Source organism: Passer montanus, unplaced genomic scaffold (assembly GCF_014805655.1).
Source record: "Passer montanus isolate IOZ18808 unplaced genomic scaffold, ASM1480565v1 scaffold69, whole genome shotgun sequence".
NCBI lineage: Eukaryota > Metazoa > Chordata > Aves > Passeriformes > Passeridae > Passer > Passer montanus.
The window spans coordinates 2,387,983-2,404,041 of record NW_024372036.1 but is presented as its reverse complement, the minus strand read 5'-3'; the positions used below and the strand labels follow the sequence as shown (position 1 = coordinate 2,404,041).

Below are 16,059 nucleotides of genomic sequence, written 5' to 3'. Positions count from 1 at the left end.
AAACTTGGAAATGCTTTCAAGTTCAAAGGTTTTTGCTCATTTCAAATAATACATATAATACATTAAAAAAGTAAAAAATGGTTAGACATAAATGATTTCTCAGTGATTTATTCAAGTCTCTCATGGTCTGTTGGTCATTTAATATTTTTCTCAGCTCTTATTTTACTTCTGAGACAGAGAAAAGAGCACATTTCTTTTCTGGAATAAATAACTCCAAAGAGCTCCTGTTTTTTGTTCCACTGTCTGTAAGGCAGGGATGATGCTCATGCTTTGAGAGTAAGAGAAAACAAGCAAATCTCCCATTTTGGAGAATATACATTTTTAGTTCACTTATAAACAAAAAAAAAACCCTGGGTAGTAATAAAAACTATGGAGTTTCAGGGTAACTACCCCTGATTTTAGCACTGGAAATTTAAAAAAAAAAACCCTGAAGTTGAATCTCAAGTCCTACAACACCCATGAATATGCATGGAAATATTTCAGAAACAATTGTCTCCAAATGTACCCTGAAATCAGGGTTCATTATAGTGTTAGCTGAGAGTTCAAATTTCCCATCCTCAAAGGAAGATTTATTCAGGATAAAGTAACTCCACATTTTTTTGGCTGACATAATGGACCTGGAATTTAAAAGCAGACGATGCCACCCCAGAATCAAGACATGGAAATCTTCTCTGAGCTGATTCTGCCCCAGCTACTGAATTACTCAAAAACACAAAAAAAATTTTGAGCCTGAGGAGTTTTTACTCAAGTTTTAAGATGAGCAAATGTGTGGGTGTAACAACTCCTAAAGGGAATAATCACCACTGGGACAAATCTCATTCTTCAAGGGGTAAATCCCTGGTTTGAAACCTACTCTGAAACTCCTGGCAATAAAACACAATCCTGGCATTTATGTCTGAAAAATTATCCTTGGAGATGGCTGAAAGAGCAAATATTTGAGAGTTTAAGGGCAAAGCTGCAGAAAAAATCAGATCTCTATGCTTGGAGCTGCCACTGAACATGTGGGTGCCAGACACTGCAGTCCCCCTCCCCACAGGACACAGAATTTCCCTCTCCATTTGCTCAACTGCTCTGCAGCCCAGCAAGAAAAGGAGAAAAAACAAAGATTCTGGGGTTTGCTATCAACACTGGCCTCTAAAATTACATTCAGCACCAAATTGTGTAGATTTAATTAAGATTTTAACCAGCATTTTAATTGTTCTTCATTCCAGTGCTGCCTTTGTGGTTGTTGTAGCAGAATTCTCCCTGCTAAGATCTAAAATCCTTAAGGATGGACATGACCAGTCATTAATCAGATAGCAGAGCTTTGACTTGGATTTAAAATAGAATAATTCCAGTTTTGCTCATGTTCTGTTGGCCTTTTGTAATCCATGCAGCAAGACTGTGGTGAATTGGGAAATTAAAACTTCAAAATGTGAATTCTGAGGAGGAAAAGTAAAAAAAAAATTCCAATCCACCCTCAGGAATAGCTTCAAATTCCACTGCAAAAGGCACCAAGCAACACTCACAGAGTGGAGAGGAACATCTTAAATTCTAAATAATCACATTTACATCAATCAGCAGCATGGGTTTGATGGGATCATTAACAGCATCTCAACAATGATGCAGAAAAACACAGATTGCCCAGGAATTTCAGCAAAGGCAAATCAGGAGAAGCTATTTGTTCACAGAATAAAGTTTAGAATTTCATTTGATGCCCAAAAGGTAGCAGAAAACAGGCCTGGTGAAAGTTCTGATAAAAGATGGAAGAGGCTCCAAAGGAATCCCACAGAATTTACAGCTCTGCTGCAAATTGAAGAACTCCCCAAATCAGCACTTAAAGCTGAAAGAACTTTAAAATTACCCCAGAAAACCCTCAGCTTCATTTTTTTAATGCAGTAAAAAATGCAGAGCAAACCCAATTATTATTATTTTTTCCTCATAAGCAAAAGGAGCTTGGGGCTCCTGAAATTAATTAGAAAATCTGAGCAGGTGAGGGGAACCAGCAGTTTTTAAATACAATGGAAGCTCCAGTTTGGGGATGAGGAATCATTCCTGAGCTGCCAAGTCTCAGCAATAGTAAAATATTTCTAATAATTTTTGCATCTGCTAACAAGAGCTTGAGCTGGCTTGCTCATTAATTGACTAATTGTGGTATTTGTATTACAAGGAAGTCTAAGAAAATCATCCCAAAATCACCTGCTGACAGTACAATTAAGGATTTCCTCAAATAATTCACATTTTTGGTATCTCCTGGCTCTCTGGGAAAGCAAGGAGGCCTAGGGAGAAAAATAAATAATGGATGGATGGAGAAAAATAAATCATTTGTGAGGAAGTTAAACTCTAACATTCATTATTTATTTTAATGTGCTATCTCTTCATTAGGAACTGTAGTTGCTACAAGCTGCAATTTCCTTTCACACAAAATTCTGGAATTATATCAAGGCTAAAGGGAAAGACATTACAACAATGACTATGCACAGCAAAACTACCATTAAAATATGTGAATAAAACAATTAAAATCTCATTAAACCACATAAAATCAAATAATGGATGGATGGAGAAAAAGAAATCATTTGTGAGAAAGTTAAACTCTAACACATTCATTATTTATTTTAATGTGCTCTCTCTTCATTAGGAACTGTAGTTGCTACAAGCTGCAATTTCCTTTCACACAAAATTCTGGAATTATATCAAGGCTAAAGGGAAAGACATTACAACAATGACTATGCACAGCAAAACTACCATTAAAATATGTGAATAAAACAATTAAAATCTCATTAAACCACATAAAATGAATAAATTTTAGGAATAAAATAATTTATTAATAGAATTTATGATTTAAAATTTAAAAACAAACTGTGGTATAAACTTTAACTAAAGAATATACAGTTAAAATATCTTTACTTGATGGTCTGCAACCCTGGAGTATGCCACTAGATGGCAAGTTTGGATAGAAATTAGCTGAATTTTAATTCATAACATGTTTGAGAAGTCCAAAGGCATTGGATAGAAACAATCATGAAAAAAATAGTGAAAGAGGAGAACAAAAAAAGGAAGAATTCAATCAACAAGTCTTGTGTGTGGAGCACATTTAATACAAGCCAAAGAGGTTAAATGGGTTTTAGTTTTGTTTCCACATTGCCACACAAATGGAGACTCAATTCACACAGGATTTTGAAGTTGTATTTTAAAGAAAAACAAAAAATCACTGTTTTACACATTGCTCACAATTGTTCAGAGCAGTGTCTCACGTGGAGGAGAGCAGCACTGAGAGCTGACATTTGAATTACAAATATTCCCAGGAAATATTACAACATCCTCAGGAAGCAGGGATTGATTTCCCTGTGCCATCAGCCCCTTCCCACTCACTCCACTCTGCTCTTCACCATTCCCTCTTTTGTTGCCAGCCTGTGCAGAACTTTTTATCTTGACTTAAAAGAAAAAGAAATCCTGGTTTTCAAAGCAGTTCTTTCTGTAGCTCACTACAGCCTTGAAAAGGAACAACATTAAAAAATTCTTACCAGAAATATAATAAAATTAACCCTGCACAATTCCCCTGTGGTGAAATTCAGAACTCCATCTAGCAGGGACCAAAACTGATGGATTAAAAAATAAAAAATTCTGCTTACCTGAAATACCTGTTGAAAATTCTCCAAACAAAAATACCAGGTTTTAAGAGAACACTGAATTTCCCTGGCAGGGTAAACCCCAGCTTACCTCATCTGGAGAGAGCAGATAAATGGGTGTTAATTCAGGAATTTCACTCAGTTCACAGCTCAGCCCAAGGCAGGTCAGGATCTCCCTGAGAACTTCATATCTCTTGGAATTGCTCATTTTGAGCAAATTAAAATCCTCTTCAGTTTGCACATCCATGGAATTGCTGTCCAGTTCCAAATGGGCCTGGCAGGATATATAAAAAAAGAAAATCAGTTTCCAATTCAGGGATCACAGCCATCAATACACCACAATTTCCTCTGAAACCTACCTAAAATTTCCCTTCTTAATAAACTTTTTCTGGAGGAGTTGATCAAACTTGTATTTACCAACTTAAATTTAACTTTCTGCTTTTCAGATCTGCCAGAACCAACAGCAAGGTTGGCATTTTCTCGTTTGTACAGGAGCAGAATTCCATTACAATTAAAATAACATTAAAACTGAAATTCCATTAAAATTATATTAAAATTGAAAGAGCTTTTTAGAAGCTCTTTTTTGTGGTCTGTAATGTGGACTTCTTTATTTCATTACACAAAACCAGCCAAACCCATGGGGAAGAAGGTGAAGAAGAAGGAGCAGCCTCCACCCTAAAACCTCCATCCTGCTTTATATCTGTTACTGTATTCTAAACCCTTAAACTCTGAGTTTCCCAGCCTGTGATATCACACACTTCTATCCAAACTGCACACCCACAATCCCAGTTCTGCCATTCCATTTTGGAAGCTTCTCCAGGGCCTCAGGTCAGTGCAGTGTTCTCCTGGGGGTCAGTGCCTGGCAGCACAGAAAGTCTGGAATTCTCAGTATCCAGGGTTCTAACATACAAGGGCTTTGAAGTATCTTGGAAAAGCAGAAAAAAAACGAGCCAAAAAGGAGGTTTATGAAGGATTTTTTTTTTCTCTTGCATTTAATTTCAATTTTCAAGCATCTGCTTCCATGAGCAGTGATGAGGAGTGATTTTCTGCCAGGTGAGAAAGTAACTTTTTTAGGCAGAAGGTTTTCTTTATCTGCACTGATTTCCACTAAATTCATGGGACTTGCTTGAGTTCTCCGCATCTTGTAAATGAAAGTGAAAATGTAAGCAAAAATAATTTAGGTGTCATTTCTTAATTGGACAGTTTATCCTTAAAAGGCCTTGCAGAGAGAGAGACAGGGCTCCAGTTTTAGTTTGTTGGAGTGAAGTGCTGCAGAGCTCAGGGTTTGTGAGACTGTGACAGAGATAAGAACTGATAAACATCTGAGTCCCAACAAGAAATACCCTCTCACACATTTAATCCTGACCTTGGCAAAAAAAATCCCAAAGAACCCACGCTTGTACTCTCTGCAGATTCATTTATTGCTAATAAATATAGCCCTTATTTTTGTTAATTTCTTCAATTTTGTAAAATTTAATGATGTTCTTTGTGTTTTACGTATTTTCATTGAAATTCAGGGAAATTAATGAGTGTGGCTGCCCCTGGATCCCTGGAAGTGTCCAAAACCAGGTTGGATATTGGGGCTTGGAGCAGCGTGGGACAGTGGAAGGTGTCCCTGCCATGGCAGGGGTGGAATGAGATAATTTTAAGATCCTTTCCAACCCAAACCATTCCACAATTGTAAAAAAAATAGATTTAACAGGAGGCAGGACACCCACCCACCAGAGGAGTACAGAAAAAAGGGAAACAAATCTGCCAGAACATTTCATGGCTGATGTCACTGCCGGGAAACAATAAGGGCTTTTCAAATCCAGACTGGAAGTCATTTAGAATTATAAAATGTCACACTAATCCTTTTAATCTGGTTTTTGAAGCTGTGCTCTGATGCCCTTTTCTTTTTCCTGGGGAAAACCTCTGGAGTATTAAATTTTACTACAGCAGGAGGATCAATTTAAAGGGTCCAGAAAAGCACAACTTGCAGGGACAGAATCAAATCCATTTTCTGGGTGGCAGAGCTGCCTACAAAAAAAGCAATAAATATCCTCCAATGTCTAACAGAGTTGCCAAAAATCCAGCAGATTTAAGCTGATAAAAGACAAAAACACTTCTCAGAGCCCCCTGAATATTTCTGTAACTGCTACAAGAGTCTTGACACCTGATCCCTGAGCAGTTAAATTTCAGTGCTCTGGGCTCCTAAGAAAGTTCCCTACCTAAAATATTGGAAAAAATAGAATCTTTCATAAGTTTGTGCATCTTTTATATTCCTTAATTATTAATAATAAAATAAATCTTGCTCTGCTTTTCTCAATGATTTATTCTCTATATTTCATAGTACCTCTTTATCAACCTTTCCACCATCCAAAACTTTAGCTGGGAATATTTAAATCATTTCAATCATCAGTGACCAACATTTACCTTCCCACAGAAGCTTCATCACCCATTATCCAGAAGGTAAAATTAAGAAAAAAATATTATGAACATTTGAACTTTCATTTTTGAGGGCTTTCTTTGGCTGTTTTGGTGTTTTTGTTAACCAGAGATCACAATATCATGATACTGGAGAGGCACCTACTTCCTGGGACATTATTTTTAAGTGGAATTAATGATTTTGGCTCATCCTAGACTACCCCAATTCCACCCCCCAGATTCTCTGAGTTGTTTGATAGGTGCAGAGTATTAAACATTTAAACCTTTAAAGCCTGAATAAGGACTCAGGAAACAAAAAAGTTTCCAGCAAGGTTTATTCTGCACTCCTTGCTTTGCCACAATTGCTATTTTTGTAAGGATTTTGTGGGATTTATTTCCCACCTCCCAAAATCTGCTCAAGCTGTATTCCAGTACCACCTCCAGCAGGCAGAAAAGGAAAGCTCTGCTCTGGAATATGACAAATATGATTCCACACCTCCCCTTGACAGAACCCCCAAGAACAGGCAATGGGAACAATTTTTTAGGAGTGCACACCATGCAGCCATGAGGAAATGAATCCCCCTGCCCACAGTACCTGGGAAAGGATGGCTTCTCCTCCACTGCTCCCGTGAGTCAGGTGCACAATCACTGTGTCTTCAGCAGCATTATTCAATCGACTCAACACCTTCACTCTGCTGGCATCTCCCTTCATGCCTTCCTCAAAAACACAGCCACTGACCAGCAGGTTCAGCTTCACCTCCGTGCTGTCCTTTTTAGACACCACCAGCTCGTGCACCACCCTCCTCAGCTTGTTCTTGCGCTTTAGCTGCACGCCCCCAAAGGTGAAGGACGAAGAAAGCCCAAGAATCTTCCCCCCTTTGGACAGAAATTTCATGAATTGCCTGTGGATGCCCTCAGGGATGGGCTCCTCTGTGGCAATGAGCAGCAGCAGGGAGTTCTCCACCCAGGGGTCTCTGAGCACTTGCTCCTGGTGCAGCTGGTACACGGTGTAGCTCTCAGCATCGATGCACTCCCTGAGCACTGCCCTCACCTGCTCAAACCTCCCTTTGGCAGCCTCAGAGCCCAGGTAAATCAAGATATTAGGGGGTTTCCCAGCCAGATTTATTCTTTTGATTCCTTTTTGCAGGCGTTCATGCTCCTTCTCCTCCCCTGTGCTGCTGCAATCATCGGGCAGCTCTGGGATGTTTTCTGCAGAGGCGAATTTCACCGACTCAATGGTGCTGCTCTCAAGCTGCAGGCACTCCTGGCAGCTGGAAAGGTGCAAGTGGTGGTGCTCCCCACCTCCTGTTTCCTCGTGTTCCCTTTCTTCTTCCAGCTTGCATTTGTCCCCCTCAGCTCGTCCTAATCCTGATTTCCCAGCAGGAGTTACTGCATCCATGTCTGTGCTTTCCTCCTTCACGGATGGTGCCTCCTGTGCCAACTCCTTCAGAGCAGATTCCTCTAAATGGACAGCTGCAAAAGGTAAAGGATACCAAAAATGGTTAGAATAAGGAGATTTAAAGGGTTAGGATAAATATCATTAACAGCAGAATTCAATTTCATTACAAATGCCCTGAAACAGCAAGAATTTCATTTATTTGACATAACAAATCCTACTTCCCCCCAGGACAACACAGATTTGCACTCATACCATAAATCTAAAGGCAAAAGGAAGAAAAGGAAATATCTCTGGAAAAATACTGCTCTTCTAAGGAGGGCAGGGTTTAAAATTGCTGCTGTTTTGAAATAAACTGTTTTGAAATAAGCTAATAAAGTGATGGTATTGGGTAAGACAGATATTGAACCACGTCCCTTGCACTGCTGAAGGCTGCAGATAAAGGTTTGGCATGAGAAAAGGGAGTAGGAAGACATTTGAACTGATTTCAGTCTGCAGAAAGGCAGAGAGACCCACCCGCAGCAAGATTTGGGAGCTAAGAATCCAAGAGAAAACAAGAAAATAAGATGAACTGTTAAAAATTCCCCTTTTCCCCTAAAAATGACAGAAATGTGAAGAAAATTCAGAGCAAATACAAATGAGAAGAGCAAAGATGATTACTGCCAGCAAGAAATGCGCAGAGCAAAGAGGAGAGAAAAATACTCTTCATAAGGGAGAGTTTCAAGGCAAAATCTGAAACATTTTACTGAATCCTTCTCCAATCCCTCCCAACCAAATCAATTTATTATGCTTTCAGTCCAGGGAGAAACTTGATGAACAAAATTTTGTTAATCCAACTTCAGCCCCTTTCCTTATGATGAAACTACATCCCCTTTGGAGCAGAAACATAAAGCAAGATTTTATTTTTTTTTTTTAAATATCCCAAGGGAATTTCACAGCTTCCCATCTCTGTTATTCCATGCAGAGCCTCCCCCAGCCTCTTCTGGAGCAGCTTCCACACAGCACTGGAAGCAGAAGGAGGCAGAAAAGATTTTAAAAAGGGACTGGCTGGGTCACTCTCAGCTCCCATCCTTCCTTGGGGAAATATTTATGCAGAACAGCACCCAGAGAGACAGAATTTCCCCTCAGATTTTTTTGGGAGAATATTCCTGTCCTCTTGCACTTCAGCTGAATGTTGTTGATTTTGTCATTCCTTCATTTCTGCCTGTGCACTGTGACCTACATTAAAAGAACAGCAAAGCAAAAACAAACCCCATAAAAAAGGCTAAAAAATCCCACCCCAAATTGTTCTCAATCCATGTTCAGCTTTAAATACACTTTAACTTCAAATATGAAAAAAAAAATTGCCTAAAAACTTCCAGCTTTGGATTTTTTAAAATAGATTTGTTAATCTAACAGACAAGATTTAAAGAAAACATTTTCTAATTTGGGGTTTGGAGCACCCTGGGATAGTGGAAGGGGTCCCAGCCCACAGCAGGGGTTGGAAATGGATCATTTTTAAGCTTCCTTCCAACCCAAACCATCCCAAATCCTACAAAGTTAAAGCAGAGCTACAGAGGGATTCAACCTGGAATCCCAACAGGAAGAAAACATTGCCAAAAAAAGAGCAAAATTGTTCAGGTAAGTATAGAAACTATGCACAAAGTCCTGAAATAACCATCAAGCAAGAATGCTGTGCTATTAAAAATGAGCAGGAGGGTACTTACAAACAATCCTGTGTGGCACCATCCCGTTCTCCATCTGCAGCCTGTCTTCCAGGAAGGCTATTCCAAGGCTACTGAAATTATCTACACTGGCTTCAGCAATTAACTTAAAAGGTTCACCAGCTTTATAGGCCAAGGGTGAACAAAAGTCTGACCACTTCACAATCTAGAACAGAGCATATGGATGGCTTTCAGTCGGGAAAATTATGGAAAAAATCCCCAAGTAGCAACAATATTGTGAGTTTGCAAGAGGGACTGCAGGAGAATTGAAGAGTTTACTGGCAGGGGGTGCTTTAGGCAGCAAAGATTGAGCTCTGATGGAAGAGAGCAACATCCACAGCAAGTGTTGGGAGCAAATTGGGAGTACAGAGGAATCATTCCCAAAGATCAAGGCTCTAAAAGTTCCAAGCAACAAAATGGCAGCAGAGCTGTGAGAAAAATTCTATTTGGATTTGTTTCCTTCAGCACAAACTCCAAGCAAGAACGCTGATATAAAGAACAAAATTAAGTTACAAGGGTTAAATAAAAATTATCAGAAGCATTAACTAGACCCCGAGGGTTCAAGATGTTTATCTACATCAAAAATTCCTTTCTCCAGGAAAGAAACATTGCACAAGTAGGAGACACAACTGGATACACAAACCACTTGTTCTCCCATGAAGGAATTTTTAGAGACCTGCCTTCATGACCTAAAAAAACCTCAGCCTTTGCCACGTTCCAAAACATGGGGAGACAAAGTTCAACTCCCTCAGGGCAGTTGCAGCACTGGGACACCTTTTCCATGAGGTTCAGCTTTTCACCCCCACACCCCAGATATAAAACACTGACTGAAGGAAGGAAAAACTTATTTTGGATGCACAAACTGAGGGTGAGCTGTCAGTTACCCTACTTGTTCATAATTAGACCATCAGCTAAATTTACCTTTTTATTTACTGCAATAAAATGATTTACACACCACCCAAGAGAATTCAGCTGCAGCTTTTGATTTTGTGGCGTTTCCCAAGGGAACAAGAGGAAAGACCAAACAACCCCAATGGCTCTGTCTCCTTTCTAAGTCATTCTCAGAGACAATTTCTGGTTAGTAATCAACAAACCCAAACGAGACCATTCAGTCACAGAATCCCAGAAAGGTTTCAGTTGAAGGAACCTTAAAGATCATCCCATTCCCAAACCCTGCCATGGCAGGGACACCTCCCACTGTGCCAGGCTGCTCCAGCCCCAGTGTCCAACCTGGCCTTGGGCACTGCCAGGGATCCAGGGGCAGCCACAGCTGCTCTGGCAATTCCATCCCAGCCAGCAATTCCCAGTTCCCAATCTCCCACCCATCCCTGCCCTCTGGCAGTGGGAGCCATTCCCTGTGTGCTGTCCCTGCCTGCCCTGGAAATTGTCTCTCTCCAGCTTTCCTGGGGCTCCTGCAGGCCCTGCAAGGCCACCCTGAGCTCAGCCCAAAGCTTCTCCTGTGCAGGTGAACAATGCCAGCTGTGCCAGCCTTTCCTGCCAGCAGAGCTGCTCCATCCCTCTGCTCATCCTGGAGCCTCCTCTGGGCTCTCTGCAGCAGCTCCAGCTCCTCCCTGGGCTGGGACAGTTCTCAGGTGGGCTCTCAATCCATATTTGTATTTCTGACCTTTGGATATCTAACAAGAAACCTGGCTGGGTATCTCCTGATCCATGATTTCTGCTAACCCTTAGTGAAAAATTCCCTTTCCAAGAGGAGAAGGGGAGCAGAGTGTGGGGTTTTACCACCTTGAGCTCGGGTGTGAAAGCCCAGCTCTGTGACACCAGAGCACACCCAGCTTCAATGGCACTGCTGGTGGTGGAGGGTGAGGGGCTCACAGAGTATTTAAATATCCTTTGTTTTCCAAAGAACAGGCACAAGTAACACCCACACCTGGAAGCTGTGAGGAAGGTCTGTTGATGCTCTTGATCTCTCTTCTGTGGCACCAAGTAAAGTCTCAGATGTAAAAATGTAATTATTGCTGCACAGTGCAAATAAAGTGAACCCACAGAAGCAACTCACAAAGTAAAGCTCTTGCCAAAACCTATGACCCTGAAATGAGGCAGCAATCCATTGGCTCAGAGCAGAGCAAAAACCCTCAGGGAATATTTTTTTCCAGCTTTCCTGCTATCCAAATCCAAATCTGGGTATCAATTCCAAATCAAAATTCTGTCAGAATAAAGGATGAAAGCTCTTAGCAAGAGATGAGACATTTTTCATACTCCTGTTTTCTGAGTCCCCCTCATTTTCACCAGCCACAGATACTGACAGTCCTACAAAAAATGGCTTTTCTGGCCAGAAATTCCCCCAGGAGCAATGTGTTCCCACAGCCCCTGGCTATGGTGACAGCCAGAGGGACCAAAATTAAGAGCACTTTGCTGTGTTCACACAGAAGAACAATAAACAAAATAAACCAGCAGCTCCTTTCCTCTTTAGTTTTGATTTTTTGCCTGGACTATCACTTCTGAGGTTTCTAAATCAAATTAATTAGCAATGTCCACATAAGAGTGCAAAATTTTCCATCCCAAGGAAAAAAAAAGTAAACCCAAGAATATTTAAAAAAAAAAACAATAAACCCCAAAAGAATGGATAGTTAGAGCTTCAATGCAGACGTTTTTGAGGATCTTTCTGCTACAAAAAGCAAAAGAAAAATAAAAATCTTCCATGTGAGCTGGCCCAGGTGTACAAGAGGGAGGGCACAGCTCATTCATCTCCAGAAGCAGAGCCCACCTGGATGGATTCCACCTGCCAAAGGCAATAAAACCATTTCCAAAGCAGCTGATGCAGGTTTTCCCAAGAAAACCTGTGCCCAGTGCAATCAGGACCAGGAGATTTGAGCAGAAAAGGTCCCACCAAGCTTCATGGAGCTCCATGAAGGCCAGGATTTCCAGTGAGGCAGCACTTCAGGACATCCCTCCTGACCCACAGGCTCCAAATCCAGGCTCTGCTCTGCACCTGGCAGGGGGTGAAGGCTCCCAAATTCTCATTGCAGCCCCAAAACTGGAGCTGAGCCCATTCCCAAGCTCTCCTCCTGCCCTGCCCTCAAATAAATCTATTTATCCTCTGCTCCCCCCAGCAGGATCATCTCCTGGGAAAGGTGACCTGGAAGACACTGGATCCTTGCTGGAATTTTGGGTATAGGGAATATTTCTTAGTTTGTTTTAACAAGTCTTGATTCTTAGGAAACCACTGGTTTTGGCTTTTGGTTATGGAGAGGGTTTTGAAGACTTTGGAATTAATTAGAATTTATGAGTGTGTAAAATAGATAGTAGCATAGTATATCACAGGGTGAAAAATTTACAGTTTTGGGGTTTTATTATGAAGAAAATAAAAATAGAGGATTTTGGGTGTTGTTTGATCTTTTTCTTCATCTATTTTCTACCTGTTGGTGGTATAGAGTGATTAGTTAGGGAGAGTTGCAATACAGATGTTGTGTGGCACACAAATAATTAGTTATTGGTAGAAAAGGAGAAATAAAGGACATTTTAAGAGTTAATTAGATCAAATAGCTTTAAAAGACCTTGGAAGTGTACATTTTGTGACTTTTTTTGCTGCCTTTGCTTTGTGTGCTAAGACTAGCTTAGTGTGTAGAACTTCTGATAAGATAAAAAATAAACAACTTGAAGACTAAAAAAATCTTTTACACAGATCCTCACAAAGGGAGCAGCCAGGCCATGATTGTCTGGAACCCCAAGGAGGAGCCTGAAACCTGATTCCAGGAAATAAGGGTGACAGGTGGCCCTTTAGGGACACCCAGGACAGCACCTCAGCTGTGGGAAATGGATTTGTGGAGAATTCTTGAAGTTTGACAGAAGGTTCACACAGTACACATCTGTATTCAGACTTTGAGATAAGAAATGCTGACTTTGGGGTTCAAATTAAAATTAAGCACTCCATTTCCCACACTTATCCACGGCCCCAGGGGTGATCCCAGCCTGGAGCAGAGCCTGGCTCATGGAGAGCTCTGGGGTGCCAGGAGCAGCCCAGATGTTACAACCTGCACAGAGCCATCCTGACATGGACATCTTCCCTTCCCCCTCTTCCCTGGAGGCACTGAGATCCATCCCTCCCCTCCCACAGCCTTCCAGGGCCCAAAGGGGGCTTAACAAAAAGCAGAAGGATGTTCCACTGTGCCAGGCTGCTCCAGCCCCAGTGTCCAACCTGGCCTTGGGCACTGCCAGGGATCCAGGGGCAGCCCCAGCTGCTCTGGCAATTCCATCCCAGCCCTGCCCACCCTCCCAGCCAGGAATTCCTTCCCAATATCCCACCCAATCTCCCCTTTCCCCCACTCCCTGTGTCCTGTCACTCCATTCCTTGTCCAGAGTTGTTCTCCTGGAGCCCCTTTAGGCTCTGAGCTCTCCCTGGAGCTTTTTCTTCTCCAGGCTGAACAATCCCAACATTCCCTGTGTCCTGTTACTCCATTCCTTGTCCAGAGTTGTTCTCCTGGAGCCCCTTTAGGCTCTGAGCTCTCCCTGGAGCTTTTTCTTCTCCAGGCTGAACAATCCCAACTTCTGCCAGCCTGGCTCCAGAGCAGGGGGGCAATTCCCACCCACGGCCAGAGAAAAATGCTACTGAAAAATCTCAACAAAATGTCTCTGGGTCTGTTAGAAACACAAAATAGAGCTTAATTATTACCAGGGATCTGAATGAAGCAATTCCCTTTTTATACCCCATAACATCACTGCCCATCTGTGCCCATTTCTGTGCAAGAATATTGAATATCTGTGCCTCTTTCTATGCAAGAATATTGAATATTTGTACCCCTTTCTATGCAAGAATATTGAATAGCTGTGCCCCTTTCTCTGCAAGAATATTGAATAGCTGTACCCCTTTCTGTGCAAGAATATTGAATAGCTGTGCCCCTTTCTCTGCAAGAATATTGAATAGCTGTACCCCTTTCTGTGCAAGAAACAAAGAGAGTTTCTCACCTCCTTTGAAGAGTCAGGTCCTTTCTGCAAGTTCTCTGTGTGAGCAGAAATGCTTTCTGTCACAAAAGCAATGTGCTCTGCTGGCAGCAGCTTCTCAGGGTGAATAAAGGGAGAAACAAGAAGCCCACTCCACCTGTTTAAGTCATCAAGGAACTGAAAGAAATGGAAAGGAGAATAAGTCTGTACAGGAAGCAGCTGATTTAATAACTCCTTTTTAAATTATGCCCAGCTTAAATCCAAATCTGACCCTCCAGCCTTACAGGAAGGGTGATGATTATTTCACTTTCCCCACGAGACAAAGAAAGGGATAAAATTCTGAACCACTACAAAGGAACACTGAAAGTAAAACTGAAAGTGGCAAGCCACGTTTTTAAGCCACCTCAAACTCCAGCTTTCAGCTTTACAGGAGAGAGGGTGGAACACAAAACCCCAGAGCCCCTGGCACTGGGACTCTTGTGGGACATCTGCCACTGGCAGCATCCCTCACTCACCTGATCCTCCTCTCCCATTCAACTGAACACTGAATTCTTATTTCTCTGCATCAAAACTCCTCATTCACTATGAAGCTCATAAAACATAAAGAAATAATTCAGTCAGAATCAATTTTTCTGGAAGTTGTTCTATCCACCACTCAGATGATCATTGCACAAAAGTTTTCTTCATTAAATGACAAAAGATTCCCTCTCTTGCCCTCAGCAAGGAACAAATAAAGCTGAAAACCTGGAATCAGCAGACCAAAAAACACCTCACAGCTTCTCAGGAAAATATTACATCCATTTTTAATTTTTACATCGATTTTGCATTGAACTTCATTTGTCTGCCATATTTAAAAAATGGCAAACACTGGAAACATTTGTTTTGCTGTGGGAAATAGTAAAGGTAAGAAGACTTTTAAAAAGTTATAAAAGTAGGCTTTAGAAACAGAAAGTGTACAGAACTTAGAGCTAGCTGTGGTGGAAAGTCTGAAAGTAGAAAAGTTACAATAGTGCAGTAAGCAAGGACATGAAACAATACTTTGAGTTTTAGGTTTGGTTAAGATAGATTTTAATACTGTAGAAAAAGATGTTTAGTAAGATAGGAGGTTTTAAGTTTAATAATTGTGTATTGTTAATAGAATATATTGTTTGAAAGAGGTGTGGTTTTACTGATGAACTAGAATAATTATCTGTAAGTTTTGGTAATATGTTATTGGTGTAAAAGTTTTTCAAATATTCTATAACAAAGAAACTTTTGGCTGTTGTTAGTAAGATGTGAGTTGTTATCTTTTAATTGCCTTAATTATGTAATGAGATTGATGTAATAAAGCTCAAAGAACTTATCTTGGTAGCCTTGTCTGTCAACTTCCTAAAAATCCTCTTATCTATTTCCCACTTTTTCCTTCTGCCACACCATGAGCACACCCCCTCAGTAATTCCATGTGGAAGCAGGAGAGAATTCCCCTGTGGCCCTGAATTCTAACACCAAACGTGTTCATCCCTGCACACCTCAAATGAAACCAGGAACATCGAGGGGGCAGCTCGCTGACCCAGCCACCCTTGGGAGCACAGAAGCTGCACAAACAAACACTGATTTCTCCCACAGGAAAGTGAACTGAGCTCAGGAAGTTTAGAGTACCTTAAACATCCCATCTGGCTAAAGATCAAACCAAAAAAAAGCCTTTACAGGTTATGATTTATGACTTGCTAGTGTCTTAAGCTACTGATCCCAGTCCAAGCTACTGAGAGAGCAAAGGAGCTTTGCTGGCTGCCCAGAAGCCAAAAAAAAAAATCTGAATTAACCTTTTATCTCTTCAGAGATGATGTAAAGAGCTCCCCAGTGATGCAGAGCCAGAGCTCTCACACTGAGGTGCAGCACAACAGGACCTGCCCCAGGGATTCTCAAACGCTGTCACCACGTATTTTAAAGGGACAAAAACATATTGAATAACAGCCCTGAGTCCATGCCAGACTTCATGCCAAGCTGCAATTCCCCAGAGGGCTTCCCAGCTCCCAATAAACTGAGCAGATTATAAAATCAGTCTGCA

At 41.2% G+C, this 16,059-nt stretch overlaps 1 protein-coding gene across 1 annotated transcript in view; it reads right to left on the bottom strand.

Annotated features, from left to right (window-relative positions):
* Window positions 1-16,059, bottom strand: part of HLCS (holocarboxylase synthetase) — a 118,804-nt gene that overhangs the window by 100,507 nt on the left and 2,238 nt on the right. Inside the window, exons 2-5 of the mRNA XM_039729291.1 lie at window positions 14,037-14,189; window positions 9,117-9,279; window positions 6,610-7,487; window positions 3,700-3,882 (exon numbers count right to left, since the gene is read on the bottom strand). Coding sequence (XP_039585225.1) covers window positions 3,700-3,882; window positions 6,610-7,487; window positions 9,117-9,279; window positions 14,037-14,189 — 1,377 coding nt within the window. The remainder of the gene's footprint in view (window positions 1-3,699; window positions 3,883-6,609; window positions 7,488-9,116; window positions 9,280-14,036; window positions 14,190-16,059) is intronic.